The sequence below is a fragment of the Molothrus ater genome, chromosome 15 (assembly GCF_012460135.2).
Source record: "Molothrus ater isolate BHLD 08-10-18 breed brown headed cowbird chromosome 15, BPBGC_Mater_1.1, whole genome shotgun sequence".
In the NCBI taxonomy this organism is placed as follows: Eukaryota; Metazoa; Chordata; class Aves; order Passeriformes; family Icteridae; genus Molothrus; species Molothrus ater.
This window is the reverse complement of record NC_050492.2, coordinates 18,556,172-18,581,901: the sequence shown is the minus strand read 5'-3', so window position 1 is coordinate 18,581,901 and position 25,730 is coordinate 18,556,172. Positions and strand designations below refer to the sequence as shown.

Here is a 25,730-nt window from a genome sequence, read left to right as displayed (position 1 = left end):
TGTAACACTTCCTCTTAATGTTCCTAGTGAAAGCACAGAAATGTAATAAGACACTGCCACTGGAGCAGCCACAATTTTATTTGAAAATTTAACACTTTTGGCTCTGATTGTCTACTGAATAAACATGCGCAATACACTGGGTCTCCTTGAAAGTCCGTCGTTATCAAATATATTTTCTCTCGATACATTTCAGTGACAAGAAATGTATTGACAGGACACAGAGTGCAAAATGCTATGGGGTCAGGGAACAAGAACATGGTTTCAAAGTTAAAAATTACCTGAGATGAATCCTTGGTTTTGTTTTGCTTGCTTTATTAGTAGAGGCCGGTACAAACTATTTTATAGTCAGCCTCAACATACCTTTCAATGTTTATTTTTTCACTGGTTTTTTGATTCAAACTAATCTGTTGTGAGATTGTGCCAATAAAAGAATCACTGTGCCTTTATGAAATATGTTTCCACACAGTGGAATTACATTTTTATCTCTGTTACTTTTTGTTCACTGCTGCTTTCATGATGGGCTTACTTCTAGGTTTTTCCAACTTGTACTTTAAATTATGCAAGTCACTTGCATTTCTTGTACACAATTTTCAAGGTAAGGGGATGGTATTTTTTGTCTCTAAGTATTCCTCAAATGTCCATCTGTCTTGAAATTTTTAATTTGCAAATAGGGAATACAGAGCAGGGGGGACAGGGGGGCAAATCCTCCTTAGGAAGCAAGCTTTAGGGAAACTAAGCTTGCAGCTGCTGTGAGTGTCAGTGCTGCTGCTGGCTCGGTATCCATGGAAACTTGATTTCCCATCTTGCTGCAGGAATTAATTGAAGATCCCAACCCACTTGCTCAGGGAATCACCGTGACATTAACTCACATCCTGCCATAAAGCTTGCTTTAATATCTCAGATTCTCTTTTCATCAGAACAAAAGGTTCAATTAGCTTTCACCAACTTTAAAAAAAAAAAAAAAAAGGCCATAGAAATCTTTACTGCCTCAAAACCAGGGCAGAGAACATAGAGCTACATCTTGGAGATCTACATCTTTCAAATGGAAAATGTCAACAACAGGAGAGGGCACAGAGTCAGGAATGCTCTATGCAAATCTCATGTCCGACATCATATAGTTACCTCTATTTTTCATCTATGCCAGTAGCTGTATTATCTTGTGGCAAAAATTCACTGTCCATACTTCAGTATCAGAACATAACTTTGTCTTCCACAGTACATTCTTAAGATATAGTGTGCAAAGCTTCAAAGAGAATAAGCCAAAAGGGACTTTTGCTAGGGAATATTGTTTCCAGACTTCTCTTTAAAGACTTTTCATTAATTACAAACATAAGCATGTCAAGTTCCCACAAGGTCTGCTTCTGGATCAAACATCTCTGATTATCTACCTTGTAACTTTCTTTCCTCTAATTTCCTGTTGGATTCCCTAGTTGCTGCCACCATTCCCTTTCTTTTTTTCCGATCCCCAAATAATCTTATCTGCTCTGCAATCTTTTCTCTTAGGACACTGATTTTCTCCATTTTAATCTTTCTGATGTTTTGTATTTAGCACCTGGTCCTTTTGTAACCATGACAACTACATCATGATATCAGCAAACAATCTCACTATTATCTGAGGAACCCAATCTCATTAAATGCCAGCTTGAACTGATGTTTAGTGTCCTCTACCCGGGGGACAAGTTTTGTTTGGAGCTTTCTATATTTTATATGTGAGCCAGGAAAGGCCAATTTCTTCTGTTAACCGGTATCCTCCTTCACACAATTGTCCTCCATCTTTCGTTTCCATTCTTGACACACTGACTCTCCCAGAAATGTGGACCACTGAAGGAATGTTACCACAGGAAAGACGTCGAGGATATTATCATAGACTGAGCATAGTCTTTGGATCAGACCAAAGAAGTTATGTTCTGTTCCTCTGTTACGTCTCCAACCCTGACAGTTTATAAGCAATTGGTCTCAAACTGTTAATTCCAGGTGCTGCAAAAACTGCATATACTTGTTACAGAACAGTTTTGGATTTGTGGACATAGCTAAACACCACTGTTTTCTCTGAATGGCAAATGCAGGCAGGGGAAAAGTGAAAGTAATATTTTGAACTGACTTGGTAGTAACTCAAGACATATTAGATAAATAGCTAGGAGGATGAAGAAATACCATAGACCAGTGGAAGACTGCTGAAGTACAAGGACACCAGAAATCATTTCCCCTTCTAGCTGGACTTCCAAATTACATGTTGTATTGTATTGTTACTCACCACCAAGACTGAGAAATCCATCTGTGGTTAATCACAATAACAATTCTATGAAATGCTGCGTTATGTAGAGTACAAATACGCAGTAATGCATCTGTAGAGTACTACATGCACGCTGGATCAGGTCTGTAGCTCAGACTAGGTAAAGTTGCTCCTAGAATTTTTGCATTTTTCAGGTGAATAGAGAAGGGAGGAAAGAGCAGTAGTTGTTGTCTTGGATTTTTTTATGCTTTACCATAGTATTTTTAGTTACCATGTATGCTATGAAACAAATCAAATACTTGAATTGAAATCTAATAAACACATTAATTTTAGACATGTCACAGCAATGAATCCTACAAGCTAGCAATTATGGTGTTACAGACTCATGTCTTGGAGACAAACCTTCCGCTCTTGCAATGAAAACAGGTCAATTCGCTTTTTCTTATTCCCAGACTAAGGAAGCCCAAGGAATTGATTTTTATAGAATACAAGAATTTGACAACACCTCCTCTTGTACTTGTTAAATAAGAGGAAACATAATGTGCCTATATTGAACTCACTCTGTTAACGTTCCCATTTGCACTTCCTTTTATTTCTAGACATTCAACTTCAGTGGTACGTAAACGGGAGTTTTTTTCCATTGCACTCAATAAACATTAAATCCTTTGACAAAAAAAAGTCACAGACATATTAACTACCTAATCTCTGACCCTACCTCTTCAGTAAGTTACTGTTCCTGAACATATATTTTTTCCTTTTATTTCTCAAGGTTGATCTGTGACAAAAATTTAAAACTAAAGCAAAAATCTTGCTTCAAAGAAAATTTGAAGGCAAAATTTTCTTCCAAGTATTGAAAGATAAACCAATGCTTAAGTATATAGTAAGCTAAAATTCACAATCTTCCAATAGGAAAAGTCTCACAGTAGTTAAAATAGTCATAGACTTAGAGGATTTTCTTCATCTTGATTGTAAAAGCTGAGGAAAGGAGTGTGATTGTAATAACACACAAACACATTGCTAGAGGCAAGGTTCCCCTCCCACTTCATGACTGAAATAGCCCAAATCTGGATTGTATCCTTATCTTGATTTTGGATTTGCTTAAACTGTTCTATTATTGAATGCTAAGAATTGTTATTGGAAGCTGAGCAAGAACTTTAAAATCAGCATGACTGAAAACTCATTGCTGCTTCCTCATTAATATGCCAGAAGGACTGTCTGACATTTCTATGGAATGTCTGTGCTCTTGGGACTGATGATTCAGTGCAGAGCTGTTTGGAATTTCTACAAAAGTTCAGCCCTCCTCCCTTCTCAAATGGCTTAATTTTACCAATCTGTCAAGTAATGCTAAAAATAATGAGTTTGTGTGCAATTACAAGGGGAAGGATGGAAATTTCACTGCAAAGTGTATTAGGTAACTCATTAGAAAGCAGAAGCTGCATTTTCAAAAGCAGTGTGAAATATATCTCCCATGTTTAATTATTTTTTTTCCACAGTTAGAAAAACAAACTATGCTAAAATTTTAAGGTGCATAGTAATACTCGAACTAAAGGAGGATGCAATTAAGATTTCTGTGAGGTCAATTTGATGAAAAGTGTTCCTTGGCTTGTCAGAGTTTCATGAAAGATAAGGAAAAAAGTGATTAAGGTTAGCAACTCACAAATTCAGTGGTCATTTCCACTGGAGCCTGCTAGCCCAGGAGAAGAAGCAGCTTAGCCTCAAGAGCTGCCAATGATTCTAATAAACAGGTAAACTCAAAGTCCAAACCTAGTGCAGCTGTTCCTGTAATCATTCTGCACAGGTCAACTGCTGTTGGAGCAAGTGGGGATATAAAACGTCATAGACATATACAAAGAGGAAAATTACCATATAATTTTTGCATATGCCCAGAAATATAGTCAAACACTTTCTATTTACTATATAAACATTTCAGGTTTCAACTCCTGAGTTCAGGAATGGCCAATCTGAGCTGGCTGAAACAGAAGAAAATCTGCTTCCTTCACAAGGACATCCACAGAGTTGGAAGGATGGCAGTAAGGGTTGAACTATTTGATCTTTAAGGGTCCCTCTAACTCAATCCAATCTATGATTCTTTGATTCATTGCATTGGCAGGAAAAACTGACAGCCAGGGGGTAAAAAGAGAAAGGCTGCACCTACACAAGAGTCTACTTTGGGGAGGAAAAAAACTGCTACGCTGAATTTCAAAGCCAAAAAGGATTTCAACTCAATCCAAAACAGACTCAGTCCATTACTACTGTTATGAAGTTCCAGCTAGAGACCACAGTTCATCAGCCTCAGGCATATGTTACCAAAACACCAAATATAAAGATGCCACTAGAACCCTGCTAGCTGATTTCCTCTCTTATCCCGGCCACTGCAACTGCTAGCTCCCAGCTACCCACTTTGCCAGCTAGCTGGGCCTGTGGAAGAACAACGGTTACTGGTAGCTACAGAAAATTCTTCTCACAGCTCATTTTTACCTCTTAATTTCACATACCCTCTGCCAGTTGTCGGTACCACAGGTTTTCCAGTAAGTAAGCTGAGTTCTTGCTACCCGGCTCTGCAAGACAATTTTTATTTCCTGACCACTCTAATGTTTCATGCCTAGGTATAGTAGCTATGTAGTACTGATTAAACATCTGTGCTTCTGCACATAGACCGAGAAAAAGATATTCACCATTCTCTAACATTGCACACATGAATACTTTCCAACCTCTGTCCTCCCCAAAAGTTATTTGCCATTACAATTCAGGTAGGTCTCCTAGATGCTTAACAGCAACAGTATTCTGCAGGAACAAAAAGGCCACCTAACAAATACACTTGTGATAGGTATCCAAGTCCTCAGTTAACAGCTGGGAAGCGGACACAACCCGAGAGTGAGGAACATTTATGTTCCTGTATAATGCCAGGACAAACCAGATTCCCAAAATTTGCCTTATTTTTAAGGCAAATAGCAGAAATAGCAGGACTTTGCGTTCATTTTCATATATTTATTCATTCAACAATGGAGAGGGGGAAAGGCAGAAGACTAAACACATAAGACATGAAGATAAACTAAAATGATTTAGGAGCACAATTTGAAAAGACAACAAAACAGCATTTTTTAAAATAATATCCACAGGCATCAGTAGCAAGAAACTGGGGCATGAGGGGGGAGAAAGGTATGTAAACTCACTAAAAAAGAACAAAAAGCCATACTTTCAACTAATAAATCTATAAGCCTATTCTGATGACACATAGAGATTTAAATTCAAAGTGTCTGAGACATTTATCTGTCAAAATAAACTGGAAATAAAAAGTAAATAAATAACTTCCAGAATCTTTCTCCCTCACCCACATCAATAACTAAACCTTACCACAGCAACTTTTTCTTTAGAGGTGCCATCATAAACTTATGATCAGTTGTTTCTGGGAGTACCACTTACCAGAGAGACCCACATGAGACAGTAGAAAGAAGTAGTGTTCAAAATTTAGTCTTTAGATGATGCCTTTTTGGTCTCATCAGCAATCTTCAGCAAGTTGATAAATAAGCCTAAATAGACATAGTAAAATGAGCTTTTCCAAATAATCTCTAACCCGAACAGAAGGGCTGTCTTTCCATGTGTATGACCCTGGTACGTCAGAAAGGAACTTAGCCAGGACAGCCACTTCTAGTGGAAATGTCAAAATAATTGAGAAGAGAAATAAGGACTATTTGCCACACTGTGGAACAAGAGCACATCTGCATTGATAAAACCTTTTGTATTATACTCTGGATAGAAATGGAAGATAAGCAATGGGCCCTTTAAAATAGGCACTTCAAAAAAGACTGTTAAAAGATACCTAAGAAGAGTCTGGGTATTAAAGAAAGCACAACACAAGACTTAGGTTTTGTATATTTAAGTCATTATACTGCAGAAAGTGACCAGACTTAATGACTACAAAAATTAGTGACAGATTTTCAACAACTCCTCCTCTCAGGAAAACTCTATTAACTCAGTCATTTAACACCACAGTGCTTCAGCACATGGGTAAAAAGGTGACAGTGTCGTAACAAGGCATTTTCCAATGTGTGTTTAATTCCAAACTACCCTCTGATCATCAAATAAACTGAGTAGTATCAGAGACAGGAGACTGCACTAGCTGAACTAATTCAGTTTGCGTTGGCCTTTTCTCTGCTTTCCCTTTTTGGAGTTAATAGCCTTCCTGCACTACAATGGCTCCAGGCATCAGTTACCATATTCTTGTAGTAAATACAGAATGGCTACAACAGCTGTTTACAAAATTAATTTTACAAAAATTAAACTATTAAATGCCGCTTAATTCTATTCAATTTAATATATTCATCGCCCTAAATAAGCAAGCGATAGCAACAATGTTATAATTTCCATTCAGTTGCTAGATTCCCCAGCAGAACCTAGGAAAAAGGAAAAGGTTGGAAAAAAAAATCTGTGCTTTAGTTTTGGCTAAACTTACATCAGCACACTTCCTATAAAACCAACACTGAGTGTTGACAGTAGGGAGCCTTTATGTTAGCTCTATACAGGCAGAGATAAATACACTACATACAAGGCTTAGCCACAAAAGCCCATTCCTACCTCCCTCAATAATAAGTTAATGTCTTATGACTCTTTAAATCATTACTAAATGTTTCGTAGAATGCACTACATGCTCTTGGGATGGGGCATGTCAGGGCAATCCATAACTTGTACTTGAAATTAAGCACCTGCTCAAAAGCACTGTGTTGGTTTACCTAAGGCTGATCATATGATGGGAAAATAGAAACATAGTGAATATATTTTATTCTTCATGTTTTTCCCCCTGATGTCTGACATTGAAGAATCCCCAGGACTATTCTAGATTCTGTTTCTCTTTCCTACAGAAACCTCCTGGTATGTCCTGGATCCTCCTTCAGTCTGCAAGTCTCCATCTATGCTGTTGCAAATAAAAGAATTTCTCAACACTGGAAAGAATCTCATACTGTTACATTTTGTTCTAGCATCAGCTTTTCCATGTAAGAATGTCAAAAATCCATGGACTCATATTATCCTGTATGGTTAACAAATATGAAAAGTCAAGTTTATTTTGTGAAATGCGTGCACCATTAATTGACTTAAAAAAAAACCAAAACAACAAAACAAACAAAAAAACAACCAACCAAAAAACCAACCAAATCTGTGTCTGTTCTTCAGAATGCTAACTCTCTGTTGCCATGGTCACAAATTACCATAGTAACATTAGATACATCTGTATTTTTAGATAAAAATTGCTTCTCTTTTCAGAGAAAACAGACCCAATGAAAAGAAAATACTCATCCTTACCAGGAAAGACTACTAAAATTCAGAGTATAAAGTAGCACAGCAATTGGTTAATTGCAAAAGCTGGCAGGGGGAAGAGGGCTGTGGGGAGGGGGGGAATCACAAACATTGCCATTTTCAGAGCTGCTTCCTACAGATAGAAAATGGTTTGAATATACAACAAAAATTAAAAAGCAAGGACAGTTATTCTGTAAGGCTATTGTCTCAGCAAGCCTTACTGGATAGGCTGGCTCAATAAGAATGCCCAGAATAGCCTTTTCAGTCAGAGGTTAATAGCAGTATTATTTCATGAAATATTTCTCCATTAGAGCCCCAGCTTGTTTTCCCCCTCACTCCCATGGAGGACCTTCACTCATACCTAGGAAATATTGCTGTTTAACTGCCATAATTGAACTAACTGTTATGAGACATGTCTCTGCTCTCTCATGTTCAGTGGTTTTATGTTATACTTTTACCCTCTAGTGGACAAAAAGTAATTCACAACCCTCCTAGTGCCGTACTGCCTTTAGATTAGCACTGTGCTAACGGGGACTTGAGGATGTTAAAATGCTGAGTCAAACCCAAGCATCTCTAATTTGAGATTCATTACAGAAATAATCTAAGAGAGGAGTCAGAAATGATGAATTAATTAATGCAGTGCTTTCCCAAATAAGGCAGCAACACAAACACAGAAAGTTTATATTCAATACTAGGTTTGACAATCAGGAAAATTTCTCTTCATTTTATAATTTTAGTCAACTTTTTTACTTCTTTCTTTTTGGTAAGTTACTAAGCATTACTTGTGATAAAAACTTAGTTCCTTGGTATGTAAAACATTATATGCTTGCCATCCTGACTAACTTTCCTCCCAAACCTGCTACAAAGACCATGACTGAATGCCCTACCTTTGTAAGTCAGTACAGCAATGCATTTCCACTGTGGCCAGAAATGCTTTACTGCTTTACATAGTCTCAGACAGTCATATATTACAGAAGACTTGAGCTTTTGCTCCTTTAGTGTTCACTTATTTTTGCATTATTCCCATAAATGCTACTTCTAACATGATCTGGTTAAACGCTGACAGAATGCTCTTGGTCCAAAGGGTCTGCAGTAAGCACATTTCAGCCAGAATCCACTGCAAGAAAAGGGAAATATGTCAAACTATGCTATTTGCAATAGATACTTACATTCCACCTGGGAATCTAGCCTTAGGCCTTGTTGTACCAGTTGCATGTATCAATCTAGGTCATAGGTTTAAATAACAAAAAAAGGCTAAATTACAGCTCTAATACAGTATATTTCAAATCTCCACAGTCAGTAAAATGGAAGCCAGCCCTTGCTTAATAAGAGTAAACATAAAAAACATAACCAATTCACAGAATAACAGGAGAACAGGAGCTCTGAAAGAGAGCAAGAAAGTAACAGATAGCTTGCAAGGGGCTTTAGGCAAAGATTTTAGGCATATAAATAGCAATGACCTAAATCTACCTGCAAAGTTGCAAAAAAAAAAAAAAAAAAACCAAACAAAAAAAACCCCAAACACCCACCAACTTCCAACTGTTTCTTTTCACTTAGTATTATTTTAATTCCTATTATCATCAGAAATAGAGCACTAGAAATTCTGACTTTGAATTGTGGGATTCTACAGATAACTGTGTATATGAGCATAGCTAAGTCCAGCATTTGGTTCACCCAAAAATGCAGGCTTTGGCAGGGGATAGAGGGTAGAATTTCCCAGGCAAACATATCCTCTGAAGCTTCCTGCTACTGCTTCTCCAGTGTAACACATCTACAAAAGTGACGAGAGGTGTTCATCTGGTCCTCCCTGCAGATCAGCTGCCTGCTGAAGCAAAAGTAAAATTTTATTGCTCTGAAGGGATGAAAGTTTGAAGAATCTTAATGTATGTAGCTCAAGCCCAGTTTGAAAGGGATGGGGAGGCGGGGGAAAGCAAAGGGGGAAAGAGGGAGACAGACAGAGACTGACTCCAAGCGAGAAATCAGGCTCAAAAAAGAAATCAAGCTCTCATCTGTAGAATGCACAGTTAAAGTGTTGCTTGAGGCTCAGAAAGTTAGCAGTATTTGCTGGACAACTCTGTAACATACACAGCTCATTTTCTACTCTAATGCTATCTATCAATCTATCTCACAGGAAAGGTTCTTAGCTGCTATGCAGTTATTGTCTCCATTTACTGTTGAAACCAACTGTTTTCACAATTTACTCTGCATACCTCAAGATCTTTTTTGAGACCTCTAGGCTTTTTAACAATATCTATAAGGAACATAAGAATGGAGTTATGTTTATAGTGTCTTGCAACAGAGCCAAATTCCAGATGAAAAGTGACCAGGAAACATTTCTCCTCAGTAACACCAGAACGCATTCCCATACAGCATATGCGTTTCTGCACATACTATCAGCACTAAAACGCATTCCCATACAGCATATGCGTTTCTGCACATATTATCAGCTCTTAAACATTAAACTCAGCAGATTCCAGACCAGAAATAGCACACAGGAACTGGCAGTGGGTGGCTCTGACTGAACTGAGTTGCGAGGTTGAACCAGATGACCCCCAGAGGCCCCTTCCGACTCTGACACCTCTATGGTTCTACAAGCCCATGTAACTTTGCAGTGCTTTCCTGGTTTTTCACATCTCTGACTTTGCAAGACAACTCACAAAGCAGCACCTCAAGATGCTTCAGCCAGCATTACAAATTCCTAGTGGCTAAAGCAAGAAAAGCTATAGTACAGACCAGTTACATAGACATGTCATTCAGCATCTGCCCAGCAAGCAGTAATATGACAATATAGCGTCCCCATTAGAATACAACTTTTTTCCCCAGATTTCTCTCTTAGGGAGCAATCCACACTTTCCAGCATTATATGCAACTTTGGAAGACAGAAAGGAAACAGCTCAATTCAACAGCTGCTCTCAAACACACAATGACACTTCACAGTTAACTTGTGAGCCTCCTTGATACAATGCTCTGTGTGGACCAGAGAACCAGCACAGTTCTCCATAGATATCTTACTTTTCTCCTAAGGCACTACATTTCCTGCTGATTAAGATGGCACAGAATAAATAACCATTTCTGGAAAGTTGTGGTTCTCCTGTTTTCCAAGGAAGTATATTGTGAAGGAGTCATACTTCCAAGAGCGATGTATAAAAAAAAAAAGCCCAGCACTGCAAAAGCACAATGAGTGGAAATCAATGCACTAAAATGAGGGAAAGTGAAACTTCCCCAGAACAAGCTTTGCAATTTTAAGAACACCAGCACCCCTCTCTATATATATGCTCTACATACCAAGGAAATCATTCTAGTCTGAAGGAAATCAGTCCCAGAAATGTAAAGCTGGAGAATCACAAACTCCATTTTAAAAAAGTAGGTAACAATGTTTAGGTAAAGTGTAAAGGTCTAAAACCTGACAGTTGTCTCCCTTGTATTTTCATATTTCTTACCCACCACGGAGGATTATTGCCAAACAAGAAAACGCTTTCCCTTTTATGCAACAAATCATTAAGTTTCTTACACAGGAAACCCCATTTCAGTATTTTCTTTTCCAACAGCAAAACACTGACTCATCCTACTACAAAGCATGAAAGTAAAACATTTCTTTTCAAAAGGCAGTCATGACTTCAACTTTGTATGTCATGGTACAGGTATTTTAGGATAACCTTTAGGCACACAACCACACATACCACCCTCTTTAGCCCTCACCTTCAAGTATCATTTTCGGTTACTGCACTTCTCTCTATGGCCAGGCAGATTAGGAAAAGGCTCTAAACATTTACCAAACACAACAGGGTTCTACTGCTAGGTGAAGATTTAACCATTTGCTTAATTGCATGATGAAGCCCACAGATGATACTGAAGAGAAACTACATTCCAGCATTTCCCGCTGAAAACACCGAACAGCAGCTGATAAAAGCATTTTATCAAAACAGCACATTCAGCGTTCTCATTAACAAGAGAATTTCTGTGCAAGACAGTGCATCCAATGCAGAACTAGATCTAGAAGCTCACTAAGAGGTCACGTGGGTGGTGGGAGATCCGCAGTGGCTTTGATCAAGCAAAACACAATCTAGCAGTCACACTTGTACTACAAGAAGAAAACAGTATCCATGCTAAGACACTGGTCTTGCTCTGGGTAAGTTCTGCTCCTTGACATCATCAGCTTCATATCACACACTAGATAGTCCCTGACTCTACTGTAGACTACCTCTTGCAACCAAAAAGCCAATTCCCTTGTATAAAGAAAGCTCAGAGTAAAACTGACCTGTATTTACCCACAAGCTAACGACATCAAGCATCAATACTAAGTAAATGCTACTTAGCACAGGCCCCAGCTCAGGAAGACAAAGACAAATCCAAATACCAGAACTGAATCTTCAGAAATTCTTCCTGTGCTTCAAAGCAGAAAAGCCATTACAAACAAATGAATTTTAGAGAAGATTCTGGAAAGTAGCTCTGTGGAAACGCAGTAATCGTAGACTATCACAGTGCATGCACAAGGAAAGGGCAAGAAGAACAGCACGGGGGAGACTTGGCTTCCAAATCAAGTCCCTCACAATGATTTACATAAATAATTTGCTATGCAAAATTTTAATTTTGAAAAAAAAAATCAAGAAACATGGTCATAGACATACTTGGTATCTTGGTATACAGAGAACAATGGTTCTCTCTTGCTCAGTACAGTAAAGTCTAGGACAGCAATATCTCACAAGTGGATCTTCCACATAACCATGAAAGATTTTATCTGTTGTCTGGAGAGAGGAATTTCCTTTGGAAACAGCAAGTATTCCTGCTTCAGGACATGCATTTGCATGTGCTAGTAAGACACGAATATGAAGTTTGCTAATAAACTTAAAAAGAACAAAATAATTGTGGTTTTTTTATGAAATGCAGAGCCAAATCAAGCATTTTCTACTGGCTTCTGGATAAGGCCTCGTGGATAATTTAGGACAAATATTTCTGACAAGACGCAAGTTTCTAACATGGACTGTAAAGTTTAAATTTTTTAAAGCTGCAAAAAATAGTAAACCCAACTTAATTGGCTTCCTGAAATAACTGGCGAATTCAACAGCAAACAATTTGCCAACAAGACAATGGAAAACAAGAAAAAAATTCAGTCCTAATCTTCAACTTTATAAACTTTTGAAAGGCTATTCTCTAGGACAGAAATACTTGTGGAGCATTAGCTACAGAAGTGCTTCTATACCTTGTCGACAGCAAAATACTGGGCTCTGTGAAGAATTCACTGTAATTTCAGAAATGTGACAACAAAAGTATGGGATGCAAACACCTGCATGTAGGAGCCAGGTTCCTTTAATAACTAATTTCAGTGAAAATTAAGACCATCAAGTATTCATTCAGACATCCATGTCTAAAATGGTGCACCTTCATTATGGATCTTGATAACAAGAACCCTACTCTTAAATTTTCATAGGCTCAGCCAGCATGTGTACAGGGGTTCTCCCCTTAACAACGTTCAAGAGTCTAGTATGGCTTGGCTTGTCATTATGCAAATTTTCTCTCTAGCACTACAATTTCCCTCCCACAATACATATTCTACGTTCCTTGTAGTTTTCTGTCCCAAGCGTTAAGTATTGCTCGAGTCTCAGGACGCTGATAAGCACAGCACATATCAGACAGAAAATCTGTGCAAGGGCTGCAGCAGGATAAAGTAAGAGGACAGATTAATCAGTATTCACCAGTATTGTGCCCTAGTGCCTGCTTTTTATCCCCCAGAAACGAAATCCTGAAGTTAGAGGAACTCGACTTCAGGTTAATAAATCAACTGTTTCAGTTCTTATGTCCTGAGGATTGACTCTCCTAAAGCTGAGAGGTGAGGGCTTCTGAAATTCTCAAGTATGTTCGCAGACTATTTTGAGACAGATTTTCCCCAGACATCTGCTAGAATAAAAGAATTTGTCTGAAGTAACAAGCAACACAACGACATGAGTTCAACCACTAAATGGCAAAGCGAGTATGCTTGCCATGGAACTGCATGAGACTCGCCTCATTCTAATGCTCTCAGAGGAGTCAAAGTGAGCATTAGAACCTGAAATAAAATTCAAGCAGTTTAAAAAAGAGCCAAAATCTTAGAGATGTCACACTTTCCTTCTCAACAGTAACTCCTACCTACTCCATCATATAATGTGCATGTAATAGCACATTTCCTTTATCAGTTTTTCCAATGATCTCCCTTCCAGAAAAAATTATCACCTTCCAGAAAAAATAAAATTAAACACAATCTCTTCATCTTCCAGTATGAGTAGTGGGAATCTAGCATATACCTCCCATGAGCCAGTCCTTTATATTCAAAAGCACTCAGTATACATCACTTTAGTCATTTTCTCAAAGGCAATGGACATATTAGGTATGGTCCATTCTTAAGGAATATGACTCATGATGGGCACTTCTTAACAACACACAGCTGCAGGAGAATACCCAGAGCAAGAGAAGACATTTTTGAGAGCCACCCACCCTATGGAACTCCAGTGTCTAGTATTTTTCCAGCTTCTGTGCAATGGATGTCTCTAACCCTAGTCAGTTTTTCCAGCAAAGATTCTCAACTAGAGTTATACAGTGGGAATTCCAAAGCAACTGGCTATGTACAGACATATCAGCATTCCCTCCAACAGAGAGATGAAAAGGAGAAAATTCCTGAGGATTTGTATCCTCTGCTCTGCTTTCTGAATCCCAGCCTCCCCCTTGCCTTGGAATGAGCTCTGCAAAGCAGTATCGGTTATGTACAAGAATCTCAGCTCCCTTCCTTTGGAGAGTTTCCCCATAAAAAGCGAAAGGCAAATCCCAGGACAGAGACAGGTGCTGGGGGGGGCAGGTCGCCTTAGGATGACTCGCCAGAAGCAAGAGAGCCAGCAGCTTTCTTCTTAGGGCGGGCTTTTACACTTCTCACTGGAAGCTGAGGAGAAATAAAAAGAGGCATCTTAGGCTAGTTTATTTTAACATCTAAACGTGTAACAGAAAGATGCAAGAATGCAGAGTGAAAAATAGGACAAAACAACAACAACATGACCCTAATAATGTCATCTGTTGTCTCAAAATGTCTGTTTAACCATTCTTTTCTTTTTTCAATAAACAAATCACTCAACATATCCATCAAATAGTGACCAGAAAAAGGCATTCTAGAACAAGGTAGGTACAGTAGTAAAATCAAAGCCGGCTGTCCAAACAAAAGGTTAAACACAGATATTTCTGACTGGTAACATTCACTGCTCTAACTTTTCTGCTTCTTAACTTCCATCACCAGTGCAGTTCTCTGAAAGCTGTAGAAACAACCTGAACTAATTTGCACACTTTACTTCTGTGTCTTACATTCTAGATATTGGTAAGAAGAGCACATTTATTCATCTGTGATGCATTCAGCCCTGGCTGGCAATCTCAGAGATCTCAGTCAAAGACCTCCCACAAGTCCTGCATCTGACCCAAAGACCCAACAATCTGAGCATAAATACCAATATGCCTGCAAAGGGCTTTATCAGTACTTCCGTATTCACAACAAACAGCATAGAAGAATTCTTTCCGTCTTTTCATAATTTCACTTTGAAAAGCCCTCACTAGGAAGCTTCCACTCAAATTTTGAGCCTCTTGTTTCCCTGCTCCTGTCTAACACAGAAGACAGGAAAGAAGAGGGGTCAACTCCAAAACAAGCCATAGAAAGATCCCAGTTAAATTAAAATGCATCTTTGGACAGAGATGTCCGTTTTTGGAGAAAATCAAAAGCCACCTGGACCTGGTCCTGGGAACTGGCTCTACACAAGCAGTGGGTTTGAACCAGGTGAATTCAGAGAACCCCTCCAACCTCAATTATTCTGTGATTCTATTACAAGGGGCACTGAAGCACATGCAAAGGTTTCCCATACACTGTAAAATCAGGTTAACAGTACAACTTAAAATCACACCCTAAGCAATTACTTTCCTTCAAACTCTTTCACATTTAGCCTGAATAGCTTGGCAATGTGAGTCAGTTATATAGCATTCTTTACCTAAGATAAAAATAATAACATTAGAAATCCAAGTTGAATCAAGCAAATAGGACGCATTTTATCATGTACAAATCAAACCATAAGAAACACGCAAGCAAGTGTCACGACCTGGAAAGTAGCACCTCAAAAAGCATTTTCTACAAAACACACCTGAAAACACCTGGAAAAAAGATTGCTAAGCTCAAGTGATTCTTGGACACAACTGCATCTACTTTCATGTATGGTTTATTTTAATAATAAGAAATCAGGCATCTCATGTCCCACTGAATGGCTGTAAATACCTTGGATCATCATGTGAACAGATGGAGACAACTGAGCAATCACTAGTTACTCAAACTTCGAGAACAAACACCAGGAATGGAGTAGGTAGGACTGGTGTAATTTCCCACACCTAATGTGCAAAAGTCAAGGGAGGCCTAAGAGGGTACACAACTCCTGCATTTAGATTAAGACAAAGTGGCTGTCCCGGGGATAAATGTCACTATTATGTATTCAGACTGTAGCAGATAGGAGAGAGGATATTGTCAACAAAACATGTTAAAGATATCTAATGCTCCACCCTTCAATACAAAATCCAGATGAAAGAAAAGCTGGGTTCTGTCTTATGACAGAGGCTTACAGGCATGACAAAAATGCAAAAGCTAGAGACAAGTATAGCAAGTAGACGACAAGTCCTCTGATGTAGGACTCAACTAGAAAAGACAGTCCAACAAAATTTATATATATAGCTTCTAAATGCTGAGACTATAAATCTAGAGCCTTTCAACCAAGCTCACAAATCAGTGTCAGTGCTGGAAATTATTTATACACCAACTCACTTCAGCTTTCATCACCTTTTTAGGAGTTTTGAGACTCTGGGTACGTTTAGGAAGTTTGTCTCCTGCATCTTCATCTGATGGGTCTGTTCTAGTATCTGACGGGGTTCCATTAGACCGATGTGCCACACTGCTCTCCTCTCCTGAGGAGTAACACGAAGCTAAGGAACAAGAGCAGAAGTTTTAGCAAATATTTTTAAAGAATCTCATGAGGTTTAAAATGGCCCATCCTCAAGGAACACATGACAGAGAGACCATCTTGAATAATGATTATGGGATAAGTATGGAATAAGTACAGAGATGTATATTAAATGAGAAGGCTCTAGGAAAGACAATGCAACTTCTCACAGATAATTTACAATCTTGTACTCCTTTCTGAGACCCAAGGCTCAGGGAAACCCTCCTGGCTCACAATCAGAGGTCTCATACAATGGCCGAGCAGGTGCTCTGTACCTGAGTCTTCAATAGTTTCCAGAAGACTTGCACCAGAGGGGTGCAGCTGTGGATCACGGCTTCGCATATGCACAGTATCTTCATCTCGGATCAGAGTGAGATCCTGCATGCTGAAACTTCGAAGCTTCTCAGACAAAACTCCCTGGCCCTAAGAGGACATAAAATTAGGGCGAAAGGCACCTCACTCCACTCCCCCTCTACTTTTTCTAAGTCAAAGGATGGGATTATCTGCAGGGCAAACTGGAAGGAAGGAAAAGTAGGTTGCTGCCAAACAAGTACTAGTATCCCTAATAGACCCACAGCACCTAACTGCTGGTACACAAAAATAAACTGCTGGAGAATTCATGAATATTACAGAAGGCACTACATTACCTTTGCAGCTGCAGTAACCGCTGCATTGGCAGCAAGGTTTAACCCTCTCTTGCCAACTCGCATCATGGTTTCGTAGCTCTTGTCACAAGCCTGAGTAATGTATTCATCAATTTCCTAGGAATGCAACATGGAACATGGCATTTAGTTGCTCGTTACAAACATGATCAAAGTTTCCCCATTGTCACCCTTAAAAACACAAAGCTCATCTCTTTTTTCAGACTATTAGCATCAGGTGTCATTGATCACATAACTCGAGCTTCTCTGCTAATTACAGAAAACATGTAAATGCAGCTTTAAAATACAGTATGCTATTTCCAAATCATAACTACTGAAACAAAGCAGTTGCTTATACCAACAATGTGAAAAAACAGACTGGCTACAGAACATGCTCCTCCTATCGTGATTCAAGAGGCTTAACTACTGACAGTGACTGTAAGGGCTCATGACACTGGGTTAGCCAAACATGCTTTCTAAGCATTAGGCAAACTATTGGCTACACTGCAATCTTCAGTAAGCTGCAGTATGCCATCATTGCAGACACAGAATCATTCTACATTCACTAAGGTCAGCACAAGCAAGATTCACTGATTTCAGTTTTTATTGTGGCATAACTGAATTAGAAGTCAATCAGGTCCCAAGAGAGGTCAGTATCTTCCAACAAGCAAGTACCTTCTCCTTATTGGAGAGCGTTGGGTGCACAAACTTCCTGTAGAGGACACTGGAGCCCTTGGTGTAAGGGGAGAGCAGCCAAATCACAAATGCGATTTTCAGCTCGAAATAAAAGGGAAACCTGAGAGAAAGAGGGAAAAAAAAAAAAAAAAGAAGAAGAAAGAGAAAGATGGAGAACTGGAATCAAGATCAGCACAGAGACAGATGGAGATAACTAGCAGAGAGCAGCACAGGCAGAAAGAGTGTAGGCAAGGTAAAGGCTCAGAAACAAGAGAATCAATTATTCAGGTCAGAAAAGCAGAACCCTTTTTAGAATCCTAGGACATACCTTCTTCGAGTATCATTTAGTCTTTCATCCATAGCCATGAAAACTCCATAAACAGGGCATCTCTCAGCCCTGCAAACACACCAAATTACAATCTGATAGCTACTCTCATCATTCTGAAGTTTCTTCAGAGAGCATCCACTGGATGTTAACATCACATTATTTTCCCTTCTCAATTTTCAAAAATTTCAACTATAGATCTTAGTAATGTCACGTTGCTGCTAAAGCTGATGGCTGTTTCTGAAACTTCCAACAGGTACTCCTCAGATAAGACACAAAAGCAGGGCCAGTGTAAATGAAAAAGAGCAGGCAGAACATATGCCTGTCCTCTCTAACCCTTACCCAATAAAGTCCGAGAAGATACAATAGCAGAGATTGAAACAAGTGAATGCAAATTCTCTACTGACTCAATTAGTAGGAAGAAACTCCTGTTTTCAGAAGTCTTTTATGTGAATAAGCTGAAGTTCTCATACTTTTTCGATCTTTGTCTGCTTTTCAGATTTTATGCAGGTAAAAACAAAGCTGCTGAGCACCTTTGTATGGCATGTACAGTACTTCGTGGCTTTTAAGAAGATGAAACTCTTGACTAACATTGTTTCAGAGGTGCATGCAAAGCTCAAACACTAAAGCAATGAGGCAACTGAAGATACCCTGTTTCAAAGTTGAAGCCCTGTAACAATGAATTGTCATTTTTGGAGGCCTCCATATTGCCAAGCATGACACAGAGCATCGAATGGAGTAACAATCTGCTTTCTTCTATTCCAGTCTGTCTCACCCTTCCTAGGGAAAGCCAAGTTCATCATGCAAACCACTCACAGCACTGACATGCGTGTGATCTGTTCTTCCACATGAAAGGCTGTCAAAGCAAAATAGGTCCCTTCCTTCTACCATTTTTAAGGTGTCTTTTAGACTATCATTTTTCAAACTGTACCAGTTCACATTAACAGCTTCTCAAAAATATTTCAAGTTATGAACGGATGAAGATCCTTTTACAGATACTTTGTATTTACCCTAACTTTGCAAGCAAAGGAGTTGAAACAGCTAAGATGGCAGCTGCTACCCACAGTATCTCGAAACCTGCTAACTCTTCACAGGGACTGAAAACTCCTAAAGGAGACAAGAGTTGATTTTCTTAACATCCTAACACTTCTCCTCTCTGCTTAAAAAAAAAGGCAAAAAACCAAAACAAAAACACAGCAATAACAAAAAAAACCCCCCACAACGTGCCACTAAGGAACTCACCAAGAAAGAACAATGTCTGTGAGTGTTTCTGCAGTGGTGAAAAAGGCAAATACAATCCAGTACATCATCCACTTCACCTGCAAAAGAGCAGTCACTCAATGGACATACATCAGAACCCAGAAAAAAAGTAAAATGTCTTCTCAGTATAAGTGACTCATCTCCACACATTAAGATGGATTCAAAAAGAAGGCATATATAATCTGTAATGGACACATACTAAACGGCACATTTTGGTCTGAGAAAACGTGTATGATTACTGTGCTCTAAATAAACACATACAGATACATCGATGAATGCATGCCCTGGAGCAACATTATGGTGCAACAGCGTTAAGGTCCCAAATGACCTATCCAAAAGGATTTATCCATTCACTTTAAGTTAAGTTACACTCTTCCGTATTTCATGAATACCATAAAAAAATATATACACGCACATATGTAAAAGCTTAAGTTTCAGCTGCAGCCCTGTATTTTCCTGATGTAAAGATTTTCCTTAGGAAAAAAAGAAAAACAACAAACCAAGAAACATTATTTTCTGCTAACTCACTAGTAAGCATTCTTTCCCTTAATCATTACTCCCAGAAATCACACAAGCAATTAATTTTTCTTTTTAAATAAAGGCTCACTGAGAGAGGTATAAAAGCAAAGAACATGCCACATCAACCTAATCTTCTTGTTTAAGGTTTAGAGTAGATGTATGTACTATTATGACACATTTGGACACCTTTTATCTATCTCTCTACTTCCTCACACCCTCATCTGGGGCAGTATTTCTTTCAAAGCACAAAATAATTCCCCCCTAACAAACACAGATACACACTGCTGTTTTGGTAACTGGTTTCTCAGCTACAAGCTTAGAATTCATTCAGCTTACTCCTCAAGAGGAGTCAGCTGAATTATAAGGGAAATTGCTAGTTTTCTATCCTGTTGAGAATTTAAAAAGAGCATAAGTAGCAGATAAATGAAGACGACACCTCAATTAAAAGCAATTTAACACTCTTAGTGTCATCAAGAATGGGAAAAAAAGGACTGAATCAGGGAAATGCCACATACTAAATCCATACATTAATCAATCTATAAAAATTACACGAGCAATTATGTTCATATAATAATGACTTGTTGACAATCCTTGCAAATACTATAAAAGCAGGTATTTCCCCAACCTTGCATGTGTTGGAAAATTTGGTGATCTGTTCTTGATTCTCCACAAGTTTCTCATAAAAGAAAATTAATCTGCCTCCAGCTGCTCTAACACAGTGAATGAGTAGTTAATAATCCAAATTATTTCCACTTTACTGCAAACTCTTTCACAACAGAAAATAGCAAAAACTTGTATTGTATGGCTCTCTCCTGCCTTTTTTTTTTCCTTGTATCATCAGTTTGGACAAGACTAGTAGCCATTCAGCTGATCTAAAGCAACTTTTTGGAAAGAATGATTAAGTCCTCAGTGCAGCAATACGAATCAGCTCTTGTACGAAGAAGTATGTGAATAATGATAAATCTAAGTTTGCAAAAAGGGATCCAAAAGGGTGAGAGATTTCAGAAAGCCTATACACCAGTAAATCTTACTTCAGCATTAGGCAACATGAAGGTAATAATAGTAATAAAAGCAATTAGCAAATACCTACATATATATAACAAAACAAAGATTAAGGGCTTTTTTCAGAAAAAAAAAAAATCACAAGTATAGCAGAACTCTTAGGTTTCCATAAGACTCTGCTAGCTAACGTGCTTTCCTTACAGGGCAAGGGTATATTAAACTTCTAAATAGTTTCTAACAGGTCTATACAAACACTTAAAGAAACAAAATCGTCAGGGATAAAAATGAAGGGACTATTGAGGATTAACAATTGGTTAAAAAAAGGAAACAAAGGATAAAAGTAAATGGCCACTTTTCACAATGAGGAAAGTTACCAGTGGAATCCCACAGGAATCTGTTGAGATCTGTGCTGCTCATCTTCATGAAACATCTGGAAAAGGCTGCGAATAGTGAGATGACAAACTGTGCAGAAGATACTTTTCTATCCAAGAGATTAGATAGGAGTTGATTAAAGAATTCAAAAAAGGATCCTGACTGATCTCCAGCTGACATTTTGTCTCTAAATGGGATTAAATACAAAGCAATGAATTTACAGTGTCTCCTTTTTCTTAGTGATAACTATTGCATTTACATATATTAGTAGATTTCACTCAAAAGAGGTCACTGTCGGCAGCCTTAGTGTAAGCTTTGTGCTTATTTTCCACTCTGCTAACAGAATGTTTGGAGTATGAACTGAGAACAGAAAACATTGTTTTGTTACTGTTTAAATAAACTTCATGTTCACATCTTTGATACTGGACACATCTCTTGCCTCTGTCTCCTTCTGGCACCCTTCACCCTATGCTTTAAAGCCAAGGAAAAAAAAGAAGTATAGCTCCTAAACAAACTAGAAGGATTCTACTTCTAGTTTTAGAAGTCCCTGCAGATGATCAGAAACTAAAAGAGCAGAAAGCAGATGGGAAGAAGCCCTATTTTTTTTCTTACAGATTACAAACACCTTCCAAAATTGTGGGCTGAATGAGGCTGCATTTTGTTTTTCAATTTACTAAAAGCAGTCAGGAGTCATTTGCAGCTCATCCTGATGATGATCGGCTTCAGGCACATATATAGTCTCCCGAACTTGCACCAAAAACCTAAACAAATTCAGCAAATGCAAAAGCAAAACTGGAATGTAGACTTGACCAATGCTGAAGACAACATGTAAAAAGAAAGAAATTGCTTTTAGGACAATCTGAGCTACTAGAAGTAGTTTGCCACAACTGATCAAGGATTTATCCTGAATTTTTATCATGGTGGTAGAGAACAGTAAATTTGCACTGTACTCTGGTGTCACTGATGAACTGTTCGTGGTAGCTTTGTCCGTGTCAAGTCAAGCTTCACTACACCACTTAAGCACAGATACACCTCTAAGACCTTTCACCACCACCAAACCCTAACCAATGCTGGTTCTTAAGCACTATGAGCAAGCAGCAGTACATAAAAAAGCTACATTTGAAAATGGGCAGAACAGCATTCAAGTTTTCTGCTGACTTCTCACATGAAGAGCATATTGTACAGATATTGCCCCTTCTGCTATGTTTTCTCCTGTCTTTCTACTTGTGTTGAAAAGGAAGAAGTGTTTCAAATGTAACTGAATTAGACAGACGGCAGTCCAACATCTAACTGCATGTTTCTGATGTGGTCCTCTCAAGGAAAAATAATTAATATGCAAGTTTTTGCAGTTCAAATAAATTTTCTTGAACCACTCTGCTGCAGCAATCCAGACCAACTACTTCAGGAAACCTATACCATTGAATCACTAAACAAAACCCAAAAATTAGTGCCATACTTTTCCACATCATAGGTCTTGTCTCAAGTGATCTACTCAGAACATTGCTTCTGTAAGAAGGCAACACACTACCACAAAAAACACCTGGTGTTGTAAGTATGGTAATTGCAGCAAGGGTGTAGACAGAGAGAGGGAAACGGTTTCAGAAGGGAAGGAGAATGAAGTTTTAACCAACATAAAACACTGATTGCAAGCAAAGTTGATAGGAAGCCACAAACTAAGCAGGATTATTCAACCCTTTGGAAGAAAACAAAAGTAGTACCGAAAAAGCAGTAAAGGACACAAAGCAAGGATAAAGTTACAAGAAAGAACTTGTCCTGGACTTTCATGTGCTTCCAGACTGCAGTGTTTCCCCCACTTTGCCCTCCTCACTCAGCATCGCCTGAGAAAATACAGCCCACATTTACGGGTTGAAACCTCCCATTTCAGAAGGCACCCATCCTTGGCAGCTTTTCCAGAGACGACTGGAGCTGCTGCTCGGGCGGCCTGGCTGACCCGAGCCCCTGCGGAGCCGGAGTGCCATCGTCCCGGGGACAGACCGGGGGCTTTCGAGGCGGCCGCGAAGGACGAGGCGGGCGCTGCGCCGGCACGGTGAGCCCGTACTCACATATTCCTTTACGTTTTTCGTCTTCACGGCCTTGTAGGAGGAGTACGCGGGGTAAAGGGTGCCGAAGATCAGCCTACGAGAAGAACAGACCCCTCAGCGCCTCGCGACGCCCCGCACCGTCCCCGGCCGCAGTGGCGGGCACTCCCCCTGGGATGCCGGTGCCGGCGTGATGCCGATCTCCGGGCGGGGCTCAGCCGCCCTCCCCGCGGCAGCGCCCGTGGGCCGCAGCAGCCCGCGCGAACCCGCCCGTCTGCGGCCGCAGCCATCCGCGAGGGCGCCCGCCCCCCAGCCGCCCCTTCCCGGGCGTGGGGTCCCGCGGGGCAGCACTGACGCCACCGCCAGAGCCCCGCTCTGGGCCGCGGCCCCCGAGGGACCACCGAGGAAGGGCCCCGCCAGCGGCCCGCACCTCCCCGCGCCCCGGCCGCACGCACTCACACCACGAGGCGGGAGATTATCCAGGAGACCATGGCGGCACCGGGCGCGGCTCAGGGCTGAGCAGCGGCGGGAGGCGGCTCTTAAAGGACAGGTTCCTGCAGCAAGCGCAGCTCCGCCCCGTGTGCTCGCATGGGAGGAGCCGACGCGGCGGAGGGAGAGGCCGCAAGGCCCTCAGCATCCAGCCGCGCTGCGGAGCCCCGCGAGCCCGCCCCGCGCTGGGGGAACACTCCGCGTTCGCTCGCACCAGGTCGGGAGGTGCGGCGGAATCCCGGGAACGGAGCCACGGCAGCGGAACGGCAGCAGCGAGGCAGACAAGTGGCGTTGTTGGAACGATGGCAGAGAAGCAACATGCGCAACGTAAGGAAAATTACAGGAGAGTGCTGAATTGAGATCACGAGCACTTGGGAGGACAGAGTAAGAAAGACAGCAGAAGAAGCCATCTTCCTTCCAGTTGCCTCCTCCAGGGAAATCAAAACAACAGCTATTACATGCTGCAAACAGGGTACTTAAGTGTAAAAGCGTTTCAGAGTTCCACGGCTCCGAGTTTCGCCCAAAACAAAACTCAACTAGCCAATACTGACGTTTACGTTATCAAACCAGAAGAATAAAGGCTGTTACTTGTAGTTTCCAGGTAATTTCAGTGTTGCCAGATACTCTTTCTCGTAAGCTGAGAGGTCAAGGATTCCTTTGCTAGCTACACAAACAAGGCTGAACAGTGTATGTGTTGGAATATCCTTAGTGCAGGGTGGGAAATGGGTATAAATGTGTATACTTAAGTATACTGGAGTACCGGAAACTGTTGTATTTTAACAGCTCACCAAGGAATACTGTTAAAAGAATCTTCCTCCTCAATCAATGCCAGAGTTCATTACTGGGTCCCCGGGAGCCTGTAGTATATTGCAGTCATGGATTGATTAGGCCCTGTACACAGATCTCTGAATCACACTGAGATAACTATTACATAAGTTGGTTTTTAATGGAAAAAAAAAAATCACTAAAATCTACCATGGTTCTTCAGCTAACAAAAAAAAAAAAAGCCCAAACAAAACACCAACAAACAAACAAAAACCCCCACAAAAAAACCCCACCACTAAAAACAAAAAAAAAAATCAAATTTAAAACCTCTCCCCCCAAAAAAATCTCACAAAAAAACAGCCAAACAAAACAAAAACGGAAGGAAGGCACTACAGCAAAGTCTCATTAGTTACCGATGGTTGCTGAAGAGTCTTTATGAAAAGAAATGAGACCAAGGAAAGAGTCATAACAAAAACAAAGAGCTGTTTGGGAAAAAATTTCTCATGAATGCATGAAATTCAGTATAATGAGCAATGAGACAAATACAAAACATTGACAACTTCCCATTACATGCAAGAGATGAAAACACAAATGTCTCTACAGACAGCAACAAAGAACATTTTGTCACAGTCTGCTTTTGGATATGAATGGCCAGAAAATGATTGCATAAGGGACTCCACAATTTACACCACTGATGGCATAACTGACCTACTAATAGGATAAAAGGAATCTGCTTTCACATGTCCAAATAACACGCAAAACCTTCAACAAAATGACTACATTTCTAACTGCATCTGTTTCCTACTGGTGACCAACACAGCAACAGGTCTGTTACTTGCGTAATTTGTTCATGCTTGGGTGAGTGGAAGACGCAAACAGGAGGGGGAAAATGCAGAGATCTGGTGAGTAACACACATGATTGTGCGAGAGCGCTAAATAACTGCAGCATGGGTAAGTTACACCTAAATAAAATGTGCCTTAGTGTTTTAAGCTATTTAATGTGCCATGGGGCATTATGAAAATCTACAGTGCATTAGACACAAATGGTGGTAAGAACAACAGAATGTCAACATCATTAGAGAAGGTGGTGTTGTAAATGTAGTGCTAGCTCACTGTTTAGTAGCATGTTAAGCT

The 25,730-nt window shown here is 39.9% G+C and overlaps 1 protein-coding gene across 4 annotated transcripts; it reads right to left on the bottom strand.

The window, feature by feature from the left end:
- Positions 1-60: 60 nt before the first annotated feature.
- Positions 61-23,944, bottom strand: REEP2 (receptor accessory protein 2). 4 transcript variants are annotated; one of them, XM_036392042.1, is made up of 8 exons: positions 23,802-23,944; positions 23,367-23,439; positions 19,393-19,469; positions 17,826-17,946; positions 17,157-17,270; positions 16,785-16,932; positions 16,335-16,492; positions 61-14,432 (listed from the first exon to the last, which is right to left on the bottom strand). In XM_036392042.1, the coding sequence occupies exons 1-8, from the start codon at positions 23,831-23,833 to the stop codon at positions 14,358-14,360; spliced, it is 798 nt and encodes a 265-aa protein (XP_036247935.1). In that variant the 5' UTR covers positions 23,834-23,944; the 3' UTR covers positions 61-14,357. The 4 variants fall into 4 exon arrangements, with proteins under 4 accessions (XP_036247935.1, XP_036247936.1, XP_054372473.1 ...); XM_036392043.1 differs by having other exon boundaries at positions 16,350-16,492; positions 23,802-23,938; XM_054516498.1 differs by lacking the exons at positions 23,367-23,439; positions 23,802-23,944 and adding an exon at positions 23,022-23,042.
- Between the last annotated feature and the right edge of the window lie 1,786 nt (positions 23,945-25,730).

Coding starts and splice junctions, on each gene's coding strand:
- REEP2 (XM_036392042.1), bottom strand. CDS start 23,833: ATGGTCTCCTGGATAATCTCCCGCCTCGTGGT. Junction 16,933..17,156: donor CGGTTACTGCAGCTGCAAAG/GTAATGTAGTGC, acceptor ATGTCCTCTTAG/GGCCAGGGAGTTTTGTCTGA. Junction 14,433..16,334: donor AAAAGGTGATGAAAGCTGAA/GTGAGTTGGTGT, acceptor ATTTCTCCTCAG/CTTCCAGTGAGAAGTGTAAA.